The following is a 16,157-nucleotide window of genomic DNA, read 5'->3' on the forward strand; positions in this document are numbered from 1 at the left end:
ATCTGCATCCATTAATGACTTGGCCACAGCGTGAGCCCAGCGCCGCCGGGACAGCGGCAGCCCCCGGGCCGGGGGCGGGGGGGCGCGGAGCCCGGGGCCATCCAGGCGGTGCGGAGCGCGGCGGAGCCGGGCTGCGGCTGCCGCCCAGAGCTGCCAGGAGCAGCAGGGCTGTGGGAAGCGGAGCCCCCCGCGATCACGTTGCCTTTACGTGGGGTTAAACAGATAACGTCTTCCCGGGGCTTTAACGCCAGGAGCCCCCCGACCGGGCCCGGGCAGCCCCGGCCCGCCAGGCCCTGGGGTGGGGTGGGGGCTTGTGGGGGCGGATTCCGCCCAAACATCCATTTTGTCCCTTTTGGAAATGGAGATGGGAGAGAGGAGGGAAAAATGCTTTTTTTTTTTTTTTTTTTCCCCTGCTTTCTCCATATTTTACTACGTAAGGCATGACGTCCTCACGTCGGGAGCAGGATAGGTTAGCCTTGCGCTGGGGGGATGCACCGGGCTGAGGGGGGGGCGCGGGGGCGGGGGCGGCTCTGCCAGCAGAACCTAAAAATAACGGGGATTGTATTATTTTAAAAATAATAATAATCATAAGAATCCCGGTGACCCCGCGGATGCGGCACCGCACGGGCAGTGGGGAGGCAGGGCCGGAGCCGGATCCCCAGCCCCCACCCCCGCGCCTCCGCCCGGGACCGTCAGGGCTCGGGGCACCCCCGGGGCGCGGGGGGAGCGGGGCCCGATGCGGAGCGGAGGCGAAGGCTGGGGGGTCCTTCTGCCTTAACCCCCCCTCCCGGCGCTGGGGCAGAGACTGCGGCAGGAGGTGGCGGGCGAGCAGGGTCACCCCGCGCCCCGGCCGGTGCAGGATTATTCCGTGGAAATGAAGCAGAAATCGGCTATTTTTTATTAATTAAACCAACAAACGCCCCACAGTCGTGTCGTGTCGTCCCTTCCCCACCCCCCCGCCCCGGCCCCGGGTCTTAACACCTCCAAGGTCCGAAGTGGCTGGGAGCGGAGTCCCCCCTTGCTCCGCCGCACCGGGATTTTCAGAGCGCGTTAAAAATCGCTGGCGGTAAAGGCGGTTCCGCGCAGCGCCCGGCGGGGTTTGTGCCCCAGATTTGTCCCCCGGGGGGGTTGGGTGAGCGCACACCCCCGCAGACACCGAGCCGCAGAGCCGGGCTGGGGTGGGCCGAGGTTGCTGCAGCCACCGGCACGACCGGGGTGCGCGTCCCCCCGCGGACCCGGGCCCGGGCCGGGAGCGGGGGCTGCCCCGGTGCCCCCCCGCAAGCTCTGCCCGCCCCCGGTAGGGGCAGCCCCCGGCCTGCTGCTGCCGGGGAGGCCGCCGGCTCCCTGCTCTCCCCTAATGAGCTCCGCTTATGCATTTCCCCATCAACGAATATTCCCCCCGGCGGGGCTGGGGGGTGCCGGGACGTGCTGCCCCGGCTGCCCACCGCCCGTCCCGTCTAACCGGGACTTCACGGGGGTTCGGCCGGTCCCTCCCGGTCCGGGGGACAGCAGGAGGCCGGGGTTGCACGTCGACCACCCCAAATCCTGCCTCCGGCCCCGGAATAACCGTGCCCCGCGGCGGGGTGCGACCCCCGAGCTGCCCGGCCCCGCGAAAGGCCCCTCCGGCTGGGCCCGGCTCCTCCAGCCCCCCGGTACCACCGGGGCCGGTCGTGTCCCCCCGCGATGGTGGGGGTTTAGGGAGGGGGGGCGGCTTATTTTGGCTCCTTGATAACGTTTTGATCAAAAATTCATTAAGAGGCGCTCGGCGCAGCGCCATGAATATTTCAGGGGTTTTGCAAAACAACAAAGTGGGTGTTTGGGGGAGGATACACGGGGGGGAGGGGGGGTGGGGAGCAGCCCCCGGTGTCCGGCTCGGCCCCGGTTTGCTGCGGCGGCGAGGCAAGGAGGGGCCGGGCACCCCCGTGCTCTCGGGTCTGTGCCCGTGCCCGCTTGCCCCCGGCCCGGGGCTCGTTCCCGTCCCGTTATAAGGCGTGAAAGGGCTCCGGGAGCGGAGACCGGCCCCCAGCTGGAGCGGGCGGCCCGTCCCGTCCCGTCGAGTGGCGGCAGGGACAGGCAGCGCCCAGCCCCCTGAGCCCCGGCCCTGCCCGCGCCCCCAGGGCTGCTCTGCGGGCACGCGTGGCTGGGGGCTCCGAGGGGGCGCATCTCCCCCGCCACCCGTGGCCCGGGACCGCCTCGGTGCTCTCCCGGCGGGGGCAGAGCCGTCTGGGTGGAGGCAGTGGCGAGACCCCCATCCACAGCCGAGATGTCCCCTCGGTAGCACCACAACCCCGAGGGACACGAACCACTAGCCCCCACATCCCCCCCCGGGGCTGGGATGTGACACCACTGCGCTGCTCCACGGCTCTGGGGAGGGGACTGTCCCTCCAACAGCAACCTGTCCACCAGCCCCCCCCGATCTGGGGGTCCACGGCCCCGCAAATAGGGGTGCAGAGCCCTGACAGCACATCCCCTCGGCAGCAGAGGGAGAGGTGCTGGCACCGACTGGGAAACAAAGCCCCACCGGTTCCGCAGCCGCAAGCACTGGAGCCCAGCATCCTCCCGGAGAAGCACAGCCCCCTGCCATGCTGGGCCTGCAGGTAACTGGGCTTTACTGGGGCAGCATTCTGGCCAGCTGGGAAGGGGACAAGGAGCCATAGAGGTGGGGAGATGGCTCAGACCCCTCCGCTGTGGACCAGGACCCCCGCAGGGTGGATTAGGTGCCAGACAGCAAGCGCAGGTGCTCTGTCTCTTCCCAGTGTCATCCCAATCACTGTCCCCCCCCAACAAAGCTGGGGGTCCCTGGGTGCCACCTTTGGATCCAGTGCAACGGGGCATCCCACTGTTTCCGCCACGCTGGGGGGATGCTCAGCAGGTAGGCAGGGGCATGGCCAAGGGCAGAGGGTGAGAAGGGCCTCCCTGCAAGACAAAAATGGGGCTGGGGGCACCCCAGGCCCCCCCCCCCCCCCCCTAGTCACAATGGGGCGTTACTGGACCTGCAGGCGGCCGGGGGGATGCGTTGCTCCAGTCGGCTCCCAGGTCTCCTGCTGCTGCCCTCTGGGTCCCACCAGCCGTTCCCGTGTCCCCACGGTGGGATGCGGAGAGTCTCCCCAGCAGCCCCAGCCCCTCCCCGGGGCTCACCTCGCCCTGACATTTCCTGGCGCTCCTTCCATGCCAGCGGGTTGCCATAGCAAATCTAAATCTTACAAACAAAACGAGGAGAAAAGCCTTATTAGCATATATTCAAATGAGCCATGCAATAATGCAAACCATAAATCATGCAGTCATTGCTATTCAATCAGTGTCTCTTACCCCAGCCCCCACACTTTCACCGGGTGTCTTGCCTCCCCTTGCCATGCAGAAGCCCCTTCCCAGCCCAAGGGTGGCCCGGGAGGGGACCCGCCAGCCAGGGGGGACTGGGCCCAGGCTGGATCCGTCCCTGGGCTGCCACGGCTGCAGACAGCCCCTAATCCTGCCTGGTATTTATGTCACTTGCCGGGCTCTATTAAACGGGGCAAACTCTTCCCAGGATTAATCTTCCGCCCATGTTTTAATCTCGGGGCTCAGCCACCAGTAATCCACCCCCACCCTCTGCGGGAAGGGGCCCAGTTCAGTGCTGGTGAGCAGCCAGTGTGGTGGGACCCTCATCCCTCCCTGATCCCAATCTGGCAGTGCCAACCCCCCCCTACCCCAAAACCAGGGGACAATGGGCACTGCCAGACCCTGGTCCCCCCCTCCTTGCCCACCTCTCAGCAGCGTGGCCAGAGCCATGGCCATGGTGATGGCCATGGCTAGCACGTCGCAGGCCCCAGGGGATGCTCCCCCACCCCAGGGAGCAGCAGAAACCCCCGCCCCAGCCCAGCCCTGAGCTATAAGGGACACAGCTCAGCTGGGCCTGTTCCACCCCCCCCCTTAAACCCCCACTTGCCCCCCTCCCTGTCGATTTTAAGGGTACAGAAGGGGTTTTTCCTCCTCCCACCCGTTGGCAGCACAGGGCTGTGGCACTTGAGACTTTATGACCAGCTTTTTGGGGTCTCCCAGGGGGCCAAGGGGTGGGAGCAGCACAGCTGGGCCCCAGGGACCTGGTCAGAGACAGGGGTGACCCAGCTGTCACCCACCTTGCTGGTGGGTGACCCTGGACAGGTGGCTTGGGGGGGACATTGGGGACAGCAACGCTGAGCCAAAGGGAATCAGGGCATGGGCCACTTCTCCCCTTGGGGACATCAATGACCTGCCACCTTGTTAGCCCCCCCGAGGCATGCTGCCTGACCCCAAGAAGCTCACACCAGACACCCCGACACCCCCAGCTCTTTATTGGTGAGAAGATAATAAATAGAAAAGAGCCCCTGGGCCGGGGGAGCAGCACCCACCACCCCCAGCTGCCTCCCTCTGTCCTTCCCTGCTGCCTCGCTGCGGGACCCCAGCAGCCCCCCCCGCCCCGGTTGGGTGCAGGATTAGACCGGGGTGTGCAGGGTTGGACCAGCTGCTGGTGCTCTCAGTCCTGCTGCCACCCCGTGGCACTTGTCAGGCATTCCCGCTCGCTGGGGACATGCCGGTGCAGGGACGGACGGACGGACTGACGGATGGATGGATGGATGGGGATGTACAGCGGCCGGCACTGGACAGGGGAGCGGGGTGGTGCTCCTCGCCCGTGGGGTCCTGGCCTTGCGGGGGGCTGGGGGTCAGAGCTGCAGGGAGGGGGGGCCAGCGCCATGTGGGGGGAACCGGGGTGTGGAGGTGGTTTGCCACCCTGGGGGACCAGGACCCCATGGGAAGCCCTTTGGCACCACTGACTCCCCTGGCAGCATTGCAAAGGGCATGGGGGGCTTCCTGGGGGTCCAAGGATGGGGGAAAAGCGGGGCCTGCTCCCCCAGGCTCTCCCCCCCCAACTCCACCCTGCACCCCATCAGCCTCGCTATCTCTGCCAAGCGTCCATGGCCTGCGCCCGCCGGGTGGGGATGGGGGCCCGCTGCTCCTCTGCCAGTGGCCGGGGGGGCCCCAGGGGGTAGGGGTACCCCTTGGCATAGTCATCCCGTGGCTGCGGGTCTCCAGGGCCTTGGGAGGCTTCGCTCAGAGAGGCCAGGCTGGCTGGGGGGGGCTGGGGGGTGCCCGAGGGACAGCCCAGCCCTGGGGAGACCCGCTCCGACTTGATGCTGATGGCTTGGTGCTGCGGGGGGGTGCTGGGGGCCGGAGCTGGCTCTTCGCTGGAGACAATCCGGCTGCTGACCCTGGGGTAAGAGGGGAGGAGGAGTGAGGCCGGGTCTCCCTGCATCCCCTGCCGAGGTGCACAGGGTCAGGAGAGGCTGAGAGCATCCCCTGTTCCCTCTCTAGGGGGGCTGAGACCCCCCAAACTCCCCCCACATACCAGCTCTGACCCAGGCAGGCAGCGGGCAGCTGCCCACCCAGCTGCTGGGAGCTTGGTGTGTGATGGGGGGGTGGGGCATGGGGACCAGGTCCCCTGGGAAAATCTGATTGGAAATCGGCTCCACCAACAGCAGCGGGTGGGGGGCATTCTGGGGTGACCACATGTGCCCCAGTTTTGAGGTGAAGCTGGACAGAATCCAGCACAGCGGCTGGTGGGCTGCACCTTGGGTACCAGCAGCACCCATGGCTGGGAGGTGGCACCCATGGGTGCAGAGCTCCCCATGAATGGCCTTATCCCTAACCCGTGCCCCACTGTCCCCCACTCCGTGGCCGTCACCCATCCTTACCCCAGTGCTGCCATGTCCCGTGGGTGCTGCCACGCTGTGGGGCCGGGCTGCAGGAAGCCAGGGGGTGGCGGGGCCTCGCCAGCCCCAAACTCTGCTGGGCAGGATGCCAAGAGTGAGCAGGAGCTGGGGGGTCCGTGTTGTGTCAGGGCCAAGGGGCCAGGACTTACCTGCTTGGGCTGGGGCGAGGAAGGAGAAGCCAGTGAGGCCGTGGCTCGGGACACTGGAGCTGCCCGGGGTGAGCACAGGGCTCAGGGGCTGCAAAGTGGGGTACAGCGGCCGCTGCAGGAAAGCGGGGTGCCCCCTGTCAGGCTTTGTACTGCCATCTCCCTGGGGGCCCCATGATGTAGCATCTCCCCCCCCTGCCCCAGCTCCTTCCCCTGCCCCCCAGCAAAGCCCTGCTGCTAGGCTGAGGAAGGGGAGGGGGAGCAGATCGGAGGAGCTCCTTGCTGAATTTGGGGAGGGGGCATCTGTGTGGCCCTGGGGACACCAGGCATGGTGACTTGCTGGGAAATGCCTAGCTGCAGGGAGCTGGGGGACACACCCATCACTATCTGCCCTGCTGCCCTCTCCCACAGTGTCACTGCCGGTGACAGGGTGCCCAAGGCCACCAAGCATCCTGCTGGCACCAACCCCCATGGGAACCCCATGGCCAGGGGGTCCAACCCCCTGCCCTGGCATCAGAGGCACCCCAGGGACCCAAAGCCAGCCCACCCCGGGGGGCTACAGATTTGGGGCGGCCTTGCCTCACATGCAGGGGACATGTCCCAGTGATGGGGCCAGTAGCACTGTCCCCGCATGCCAGATGGTACCACAGAGCCGGGGTGTCCCCCCTCCATGGCACTCACCGCTGTGCTGCCACCACTCCGGCCACTCGCCAAGCTACCATGGGCTTCGCCACGTCGGCCCTCTGCCCCCAGGTACAGTGGTGGGGGTGTCTTGGTGGCCAGGGCTCGGTTCAGGTTGCCAGCAGAGAAGAGTGGGTAGCCAATACCTGGATGGAGAGAGGACAGAAGGATGCTGGGGATGGCCCTGAGGGATGCGGGGTCCCAGGGGCTCTGGTCCTCGAGGGGATCCCCATGGCTGTGGCTGGTGGCCCTGGTGCCCTTGTCACCACAGGCGGCCGTGCGTGCCTGCACGGTGCCGTGCTCCGGCAAACCCACTTCCTGCACGAGGCCGTCAGCGCACCTGGGCCGCGGTGGCTGCCCCCAACCCCGCGGCAGCCGCACGCTGCGAGCGGAAACGGCGTGCAAAGGCGGTGGCTGGATCCAGCCCTGGGGCCAGCAGGCTGCAAACCTCCCCAGCCAGACCCTACCATGGGGAGCACCCTCACCCCAGCTCCCCACGAGCAGCCGGGACCTCCTGCAGGGCTGTCCAGCATGCCTGAGGCCACCATGCCATCCCCATCCATGGGAATAGGGATGCTGCACACCTGCATCCTGCACTGGGAATATTGCCCGGCTGGCCCCATACCAACTCCCACCCACCTGGGGGATTTCTGCTGGTCAAGCCCCAGCACCATTTTTTCCAGCTGCTTTTCTGCTGCGTGGCCCTGGAGGCACCCAAGTCCCTGTCACCACCCAATGTCTGCCGTCCAGCTGGGCAGGATGAGCCCCTCAGGCCAGCTCTGAGCTGTGCCACACGCGAGGGAGCTGTGGATGCAGGGTGTGGGGGCCAGCTGGGTGCTGGGTGCTGGCAGGGTGCAGGAAGCAGCTGGAGGGAGGCAGGCAACGGTGTTTCCACAGCTGCAGTGGCACTACCTGCCCACGCACCCGCCCCAGCCCCGCTCCCGGTAAGTCCCCGTGAGATGCTGCGAGAAGAGCTTTGCATGCGGCTCCTGGCTGGGAAAATCCCCGCGGGGCCAGTGAGGACATGGTGCCCACAGTAAGGACAGGGTGCCCATGGAGAGGATGGAGTACCCACGGTGAGGACAGGGTGCCCACAGTGAGGACAGGGTGCTCATGGCAGTGACCTTCTCCCCAGCAGCCGGCTCCCTGCAGCACCCCTGCATGATGTGTCCGAGCCTACCTGGGGGCAGTGGCCCTGGTGAGCGTCCTGGTGGCTTTGGTGCTGTTGGCTTGAAGGTGGGTGGGCGGCCCTGGCCCTGAGGGGAGCTGCTGGCGCTGCCCAGGGCTGTGTCAGTGGCTGGTGGGGAGCTGCCGTAGGCTGCCTCGGGCAGGGGCACTGGGCTCTGCAGGGCAAAGCGGAGGTCAGGGACAGGGAGGGGATGGAGACCCTCGGGGACCCCCCACACCACGGGACACCCATGACTCACATAAAACTTGGGCCGTGCCACCGACAGGTCCATGCCCTCGCTCAGCCTTCGCGCCTTCTCCCCAGGATCAGGCCCCTCATCCAGCTCCAGCTCATGGCTCTCCAGCCCCAGCCCCTTGCGCTTCAGCGTCTGCGGGGAGCAGGATGGTGAAGAGGGTCCTGCACCCACCCTGAGCCCCCCTGGCCACCCTGCGCCGCTACCTCAAGGATGTCGGAGTTGGTGCGGCTCTCGTGGGGCTCACTGTACTCCGTGTACTTGAGCAGCACCTTGTCCATGTCGGTGCTGGCATACTGGAAGAGGCGGTTGGTGCTGTTGAAGATGATGAGGGCGATCTCGCAGTCGCACAGGACGCTCAGCTCGTACGCCTTCTTCATCAGCCCAAATTTCCGCTTGGTGAAGGTCACCTGCAGAGCGGGGAGGGGGGATGGGATGCTGTCGTCAGGCTCCAAACCCTCCTCCTGGGTCCCCAACCCCCCCTGGTTCCAGAGGACCCAACACCCTGGAACAAGGACCAGGAAGGTGGGAGCAGAGCAGCTTTGCCTCCCTTGGTGGCCTCATGGCTCCCCATCCCCCTTGTCCCCACCTCACCCCCAAGCGGCTCCTACCTGACGGTTCCGCTGATCCAGTATTCGGCTGATCTGTATTTTTTTCCGGCCCATTTTCACCTTCTACACTTGAGGGTGGGCTGGAAGAGACCAAGAAGCCCCTGAGCCCCTGCAACCCGGGGCCGGCCCAAGCAAGGATCCACCCCAGCACCGCACGCATCTCCTCACCCCTCCAGCTGCCAAAAGTCACTTTTGCTGAAAAAAAAAAGTTTTCGGAGGAAGTTCCAGCATTTTTTTTTATCAGCAAAGACAGTGGCAAACTGAAAAATGAAAAAAGAAATAAAAATTGGGAAATTCTGCTGGGGCGGGGGGGGTAAATCTTCTTAGCCAGTTCTGCCACCCCGGCTCCATCACCCCCACCCCGGCCCCAGGGACGCGAGCACCTGCTGGCTGGAAAGCCACCGTGCCACGATGCCAGGTCCCTCGCCGGGAGCACGGGATCAGCCTTTGCATCCCCAAACGCACACCCGAAGCTGCGGGAGCTGCTCCAACCCTGTCCCGTGCACTGATGGGGTCCGTCGGATGGGGAGGGCGGTTATAAGGGAGGCCGGGCTGGCTGCGGGGAGGGTCCATAAAACAAAAGGGCTGGTTTTAGGTTCACTTTTTTAATTTTTTTTTGTCTAACATGAACAGACTAAATTTGACCTCCGCCATTCGCAGGTCAGGAAGTGGCTGTATGAGGAGACAGCAAAGCGAAACCACCCACCTCTTTGAGCCACGTGAGCTAGTGGTGGGAAGGACGAGGGGTCTGTCTGGGGACCCCACATCCCACCGCGGTTGCAGGGTGCCAGCACCCATCGCGGCCTGATGCTGGGCTGTGACACCCCCCGTGACATCCCCTTGTTGTTGCCGGGACCCAACTCTTGCTCTTCTTGCTGTCACCCAGCACCAGTCACCCCAAAACCCCTCTGGAATGCGCCGGTGCCACCACAGTCTGGTGCAGAGCCATGGGTAGCATCAAGACGCTCCCAACGGGACCCTCGCACCCAGCCTCACACAAACTGGTGTGCCAGTTTGGGTGCAGACTTGGCCCAGCTCGGTCCTTGCTGTCCCCAAGCCATGGCCATAGGGCAAGAGCTAAGCTAGGAAGCCAGTGGGGCTGGGAGCTCTGTGTTGTGGTTCCCTGGGGATGGCAGGCACCACAGGAGGCCCCCAAGCCCATCCAGCAGCACCCCCCCCATCACAGGGATGCACCCTGGGGGTGCAGGTTGGGGACTGGCCAACCATTTTGCTCCCCCAATGCCCCAGCTTGTCCCGCTTCCCCCTCTCAAGCACGTTGCCATTTACCATCTTGCTCAGCTGCTATATTTAGCTGATCAAAACTAATTTTAATTTATGGAAGGAAATTGCGCTGCCGTTCCCACGGTCCTGCTGCCACCCTGTGTCCCGGGGCCCACGCACGACACCAAGGTACAGGGGGTGCCGAGACCACCCCAGCTCCACCGGAAAAAGCCAACAATTCCCTGGTGACAAAGCAGAGGTTTTCCCAACGATTGTCACTGCTTATGCAGGGCCGGGGATGTTCCTGCCATCCCAGCGCTGACACCTGTGGCGCGGCATCGGGCCAGGGCATACCTGGGGCTGCCCAGAGGGGTCAGCTCTTGCCTACCCCCATCCCATGGTCTTCAATTTGGGGTGCAGAAACAGGAGCTGCTCCACAAGGGGCTGTGGCTCACAGCTGGGTTTGGCCTGTTGGGGTCAGAGGATGCTCGCCCAGCTGTGGGTCCCCACATAGCTTCACCCTGAGACGGGTTTTAAAGGCTGCAGGGGGCTGGGGGTGAAAGACATGTCCCCCCATCTGCAGCAGGGACACAAAATGCTGCCAAGTGGCCTCTCAGCTGGAGCCAGCACCCCCAGCTCCTTGGGTGCTGTGGCACCACAATGCCCTGCTCTAGCACCCCCGTTTCCAGATGTATGGGAAGTGCAGAGGGAGATGGGCCCTACGCCGGGACTGATCGTGCAAGCCCAATGCCTGGCTCTCTGTCCTCCCCTCCTTGCTGCTCCAGGGCAGGGGACAGGGGACAGCAGCCATCCCCAGGTACCAGCACAGCTCCGCACCCCAGAAAGCTGCATCTGCCTGTCCACCCAGGCAGGGTGCTCTGGGAGTACCAGCACCAGGACAATGCTGCAGGGGTCCTGGGGGGTACTGGCACCCACAGGGTGATGCCATTGGGGTCCTGGGGGGTATGGCACCCACGAGGCAATGCTGTGGGGATTTGGGGTGGGTACTGGCACCCAACAGGGTGATACTGTGGGGGTCCTGGTGGGTACTGGTACCCACGAGGCAATGCTGTCAGGGTCTGGGGTGGGTCCTGGCACCCACAGGGGGAGGCTGCAGGGGTCCTGGAGGGTACGGGAACCCACAGGGAGATGCCATGGGGGCCCTGATGAGGTGCCAGCACCCACAGGGTGATGCTGTGGGGTCTGGGGAGGGTACTGGCACCCACAGTGGGATGCCGTGGGGGTCCTGGCACCCACAGGAGGATGCCGTGGGGGTCCTGAAGGGGTACTGGCACCCACAGGGGGACACTGCAGGGGTCCTGGGAGGGTACTGGTACCCACAAGGTGATGCTGTGAGAGTCCCAGGGGGGGTACCGGCACCCACAGGGTGATGCTGCAGGGGGGGGGCAGCCCAGAATAGCAGGCCGGGGTGGAAGGCAAGAGGAAGCAGCCGCCACAGCACCGTCAGGCCGAGGGAGCTGGGGACCCACCGTGGCCAGACTCAACGACACACTCACCATGGGCTGGGCTGGCCGTGGGGCGGCTCGTCCCGCACAGGGGAAACCGTCTGAGGCCTCGTGCAACACACAGGGTGGTTTCATCAGCCACCTCCATCAGCAGCTCATTATAGCTCCACTCCTCCTGGGGCATCGCCTCGCTGCCCAGCCACCGCCGGCTATGTGGGACCCGCGGGGACATGTGCAGCCTCGGTCAGGCCACCGCTGCCACCGGCACCATGCCACGTGCCAGGGTCTTGCAGGATGGGTGCAGGGTTCGCAGGGCAGGGGAGGGATGCTGGCTGGAAGGAGGGTATGAGGTATCATGGCTTGCTGTTTTCATGAGTCCTGGTGCCTCGACCACCGCAGTGCGGCAGGGCACCGGCGCTCAGCTCCCCCCGGACAGGTATTAAGGGCTGGGAGGGGAGGGGGGGACTTTTACGCTGGATTTTAATTGCTGTGCCAGGCGATAAGGCGATAAGCAGCATTATGGCTGCAGGCGATTATTGCAGCTGGCGGTGATGGGCACAATGGGGTGGCTCTGCCCAGCGTTGCCACCTCCATCCCCTGCTCCGGCAAGGTGGCATCTCCCACCTTGTCCCCACAGACAGGGACAGCATCGAGCGAGCAGCCTGGCTCCTGTCAGGGTCTGGCAAGGGTGCGTAGCTGGGGACCCCCGAGCAGGAGGGAGCAGGACTGGGATGCTGGCCCTGGAGGAACCTCGCAGTCCCTTGTTGCGTTAGTCTCCACCAGGTCCCACCTCACACAAACAGCTCCTTGTTAGCATAGCTGTGATGGGAACTGATGACATGGCCCTGCCGCAGGGATGAAGCACCCTTCAGCATTGTCATTACTGATGAGGCCAACAAAACCCACCGAAAGCAAAGCTCTCAAACCTTCCAAACCTTTCCGAGAGGAGACGCTTTCCCTGCCCGCGCTGGGCAGAGGCTCCCGTGCTGCCTGGCATCCCGCCGGCCTCCGCTCCCTCCCACGCGTGCTTATCTTTAGCCTGGGCTCTCTGCTCGCTCGCACGCACCGGGCTCGCTTCCACACCCAGGCACAGCCCCTCGCCCCGCCGCCCCTTCGCCAGCCCCTCACGCTGGCCCCTGGGCTGCAGCACGGTTTATAATGAACTCGCCGGATCCTGTACATCTTTAAGGGTCATTTGCATCACGCCCGAGCATGTAAACTCCCTATCCCAGCTCCTAATTAGCACACTGAGGTGAAACGAACCCCTCGAGAGCAACATGTTTTTCTATGTGCCGCAGCCCTGGCACGGTGTGGGACACTCGGTGCGGTACTGGGGGGTCCCAGTGCTGCCTTTGACACCTTTACATCCTTTACATCCCTTAATCAGCCCAGAAATGTTAAATCCACCGAGTTTATCCTAAAGTCAAAGCGGGTGGGTTATGAGGGGAGCACCCGGACCCTGGGGTGGCGGAAGCTGCTCTGGGATCTGGGCAGTCCCCTAATAACCCCAGGTCAGAGTCTCACAGCTCCCCAGGGTTTCATCCTCCCACCTCTCCCATCCCCATGGGACAAAGTAGCATTGACGTAGAAACTGGGGGAAAAGGCCATTTTCACCAGCTTATTGGGATTTTGCTGCAAATCTGAAAGCTGGGGGTGGCTGAGTAGAAGGGGGGGGGCGGGAAGAAGCCAGCAAGTACCCACTGTTGGCATTCATCAGCTTTCAACAAGTGTTTTGTTGGAGAAAATTATTAAAGTGGGAGAAAGGGTTTCCATCTCATTTTTTACAGGGAGAAGAAGTGAGCTTGGCCGGGAGGGGAAAATCTGAGCCAGGAGCAGTGAAATCCCAGGGGAGGAAAGGCCAGATCCTGCATCGCTGGGACCGGGGTGGGCATGGGCTTAAAACAGGGCTTTAAGGACCACCCGTCATGGGGAGACACAGTGCTGTGACCACCATGGGCCGCATCCATCCCTGGCTGGGGATATGGCCCTGGATCTCACTGGTCCCAGGGGAACAGCAGAGCGGGGGCCTCACGGTGTGAGCAGCATCCCAAGCCCGGCATAGGGAAAAGTCAAAGTTGACCGGGGTTTCTGCTGGCGGTTGACAGGCCCTTCTGCTTTTTATAGGTTGTTTAAACAACTAACCAGTACAAACCAGAGTGGGGTTGGCAGCGCGGGAAGGGGAGCGGGGAAGGCAGAAGGAGCCTTCTGGGAAGCAGGGGAAAGGAGAGCCTGTCGGGGATGGGGTGCTGCGGGGGCTTGAGGACCACTGGGGCGCTGAGGGCACATCAAGGCACTGAGGACAAGGTGGCTGCCTCTGCTAACCACCTTCCTCCATCTCACAAGCATCACCCCAGCACCCAGCGAAATCCCTGGGGGCAATTATAATTCATCTATTCACCCCCATCCCAGCACGGGGCCCAGCCATGGCATTGCCCTGTGCCCCCCCCCAGAGCCAAATCCAGGCTTCAGCTGGGCTCCAGGGGACCCAGCCACCATCCATCCCATCCTGGCTCCATCCCGCTTGGGGTGACACAGACTGAAAGTCCCGGCAGCACCCGGCACTGCCACGGCCCGGTGCTGCTGGGTGAAGGGCGGCAATGGGTGGAGGCTTTTCGGTTCCAGAATGACTGTGTGGAGGGAGGAAAGATTGAAACATCCCCCAAAAATGAGGCAGCTCTTGCCCTTGGGAAGATGGACAGACACACAGACCCCCGCTGTGGCCCAGACCAGCTTTTTTGCTTGTCAGCAACACGCCTGGCAGCAACCAAGGGAAGAAACATGCTGTTCCCATGGGGCTGGGCTGCCCCACACTGCAGCTGGGCATTAATATGGGAAATGATGCTCGCTTGCTGCTGGAGGGTTTGCTGGGGGCTGTCAGAAGTTGCTGGTGGCTGGCCTGAGCCCATCCCCGTGGCATTAGGGCTGCGTGGCTTACAAGCCTGGTTTGCTCCTGGACAATCCTCCTGTAATTCTTGTGAAGAGGAGGGAAATTCAAGGGTCTTAAATACATTCATTCCCCCTGTCCCGATCTTTCGGGGCTCCCCCACGGCAGCATGCCATGCTGGACTCTCCAGTCCCCTTGCTGCCAGGATGCTTCTCCCAGGTGTCAGCAGGAATTCTCATCCCCTTGCACCACGCAGTTTCCCTACCCCGCTTTCCTTCCCTGCTGTTGGGCTGACGGGCTCTCAGCACCAAAGTATCATCAGTGCCCCAGGTTCAGAGGCAAGTGGGAACATTTGACATCCTAAACCAAACCTGAGGCCTGCATCTACACCCCAAATCCCCCTCCCGCTCCCCGAGCTGCCACAGGTTTCCCCCCACACGTCACCCACGTGTGATATGTCCAGCTGGCAGCCAGGAACATGGAAAAGGGCCGGGATCTGGCTCCCCAGCCGGGTCACCCACGCTCCCTTCCCAACTGGTACCCAATGCCCCAAGGGATGCGAGTGGACCAAGGGGGCACAACCCATCCTCTCCCCAGCGCAGATCCTGCCTTTCAGCTCATCCACCAGCTGCCACGTTAATTCATTATCTGCAAAACCCCATCTCCAGAGCCAGCAGCTCTGGGAAACTTTCTCTCATTAAAAGAGTAAAGCCCCAGGGACAGGGACTCGCTGGCAATCGGCTGAGCGGGCAGGAGGATCCGGCACAGGATCCACCTGGCTCTCGCCACAGGGACCACGATGGAGGGAGACTCAGTGCACGGGACACGCTGGAGATGCGCTGCGCTGGCAAGAGCCGTGGACAGGTCACATCCCCACCCAGGTGCTGTAAGGAACCGGCTGCAATTTAGCTGCCAGCCCGGCGTGACACCCCAGTGAAGCTACAGCGACATCAGGCCCCGGCCCTGTGGCGGAGTGTCCCGGTGCTGCGTCACAACTTACTCCACGTCGAGCCAACAGCCCGGCGGCGCCGTGCCTCAGTTTCCCCCCTGCGCAGCGGGCTCAGCCCCAGCACCCCGGGGGCTCGGCGGGCCCGGGGGCGGAGGGGAGGCGCCCGGGGGGGCCGGGGCAGGGCGGCTGCCATCCAGGCTGCACTTTTGGGTTAAACCCGGGCGTTCCTCCCTGCACAGACACGAGTAAAAATAACCGCCCCGAGCGCGGCGCAAACCACAGGCTTTTTATAGCCCGCCATCCCTAGACGGCGGGGCGGGGGCCGGGGCTCCGCCGGGGCCAGGCCAGCCCGTGGGGCGCCGGGCCGGCCGCACCGGCACCTCCCCGGGCCGGCCCCGCTCCCCCAGCCCGTGCGCCCCGACGGCGCGGCCGCCCGCCTGCCTGGGGCCTCCCGCCGCAGAGGGAAGCCCCGGCGGGGCAGAGGGACGGGTCGTGGAGAGCGCGGCTGCCACTGCCCCCGCCCCACTCCCCCCTCCCCCATCCGGTAGCGGCGACACGGGAGCGTGGCTGAGCCCCGGTGAGCCCGGGACCCTTCTCCCCACCCCGGGACACACACCTGGACACCGGCTCTTCCTCCTCGGCAACTCCCCGCCGGGTCGGCCGCCCGTGCCCGGCACTGTCAGCGCAGCCGGCCCGGCCCTGGTGCGGCCCCGCCGCTGTCCGGTCCCGGTGCCGGTGCCGGTCCGGTGCCGGTGCGCGTCCCCGAAGCAGCGCGCTGCCCGCCGCCTGCCCGAGCCGCGCCGGCAACATTTGCATAGCACCGCCCACCCCGCCGAGATATTTGCATAGCGCTGCCGGGCTCGCGCACCATTGGCTACCACCACAGGATTGGTTTGCATAGCCCCACCTCTGCCGGGAAGAGGGGCGGGGCGGAGTTGAAGGGGCGGGGTGGGAGAGCCAGGGGGCTGGGGGACCCGGAGGGGCGGGATAGGGGTGAGGCTGGGGGGGTAGGATGGGGGTCCTGGGGGAGCCGGATGGAGGTGAGGCTAGGG

The 16,157-nt window shown here is 64.5% G+C and overlaps 2 protein-coding genes across 5 annotated transcripts; both read right to left on the minus strand.

Annotated features, from left to right (window-relative positions):
• Positions 1 to 942: 942 nt before the first annotated feature.
• LOC130148607 (collagen alpha-1(I) chain-like) lies at positions 943 to 3,652 on the minus strand. Of its 2 annotated transcripts, XM_056337407.1 has the most exons (3): positions 3,310 to 3,652; positions 3,139 to 3,199; positions 943 to 2,935 (listed from the first exon to the last, which is right to left on the minus strand). In XM_056337407.1, the coding sequence occupies exon 3, from the start codon at positions 2,833 to 2,835 to the stop codon at positions 1,741 to 1,743; it is 1,095 nt and encodes a 364-aa protein (XP_056193382.1). In that variant the 5' UTR covers positions 2,836 to 2,935; positions 3,139 to 3,199; positions 3,310 to 3,652; the 3' UTR covers positions 943 to 1,740. The 2 variants fall into 2 exon arrangements, with proteins under 2 accessions (XP_056193382.1, XP_056193381.1); XM_056337406.1 differs by having other exon boundaries at positions 943 to 3,199; positions 3,310 to 3,647.
• A 302-nt stretch (positions 3,653 to 3,954) lies between these two features.
• Positions 3,955 to 15,902, minus strand: MEF2B (myocyte enhancer factor 2B). 3 transcript variants are annotated; one of them, XM_056337394.1, is made up of 10 exons: positions 15,722 to 15,902; positions 8,969 to 9,141; positions 8,586 to 8,665; positions 8,181 to 8,384; positions 7,981 to 8,109; positions 7,734 to 7,896; positions 6,554 to 6,699; positions 5,876 to 5,987; positions 5,709 to 5,802; positions 3,955 to 5,225 (listed from the first exon to the last, which is right to left on the minus strand). In XM_056337394.1, the coding sequence occupies exons 3-10, from the start codon at positions 8,637 to 8,639 to the stop codon at positions 4,913 to 4,915; spliced, it is 1,215 nt and encodes a 404-aa protein (XP_056193369.1). In that variant the 5' UTR covers positions 8,640 to 8,665; positions 8,969 to 9,141; positions 15,722 to 15,902; the 3' UTR covers positions 3,955 to 4,912. The 3 variants fall into 3 exon arrangements, with proteins under 3 accessions (XP_056193369.1, XP_056193367.1, XP_056193370.1); XM_056337392.1 differs by lacking the exon at positions 8,969 to 9,141 and having other exon boundaries at positions 3,956 to 5,225; XM_056337395.1 differs by lacking the exon at positions 8,969 to 9,141 and having other exon boundaries at positions 3,957 to 5,225; positions 5,709 to 5,799.
• Positions 15,903 to 16,157: the final 255 nt, after the last annotated feature.

This window comes from Falco biarmicus, chromosome 4 (assembly GCF_023638135.1).
Source record: "Falco biarmicus isolate bFalBia1 chromosome 4, bFalBia1.pri, whole genome shotgun sequence".
NCBI classification, from domain to species: Eukaryota; Metazoa; Chordata; class Aves; order Falconiformes; family Falconidae; genus Falco; species Falco biarmicus.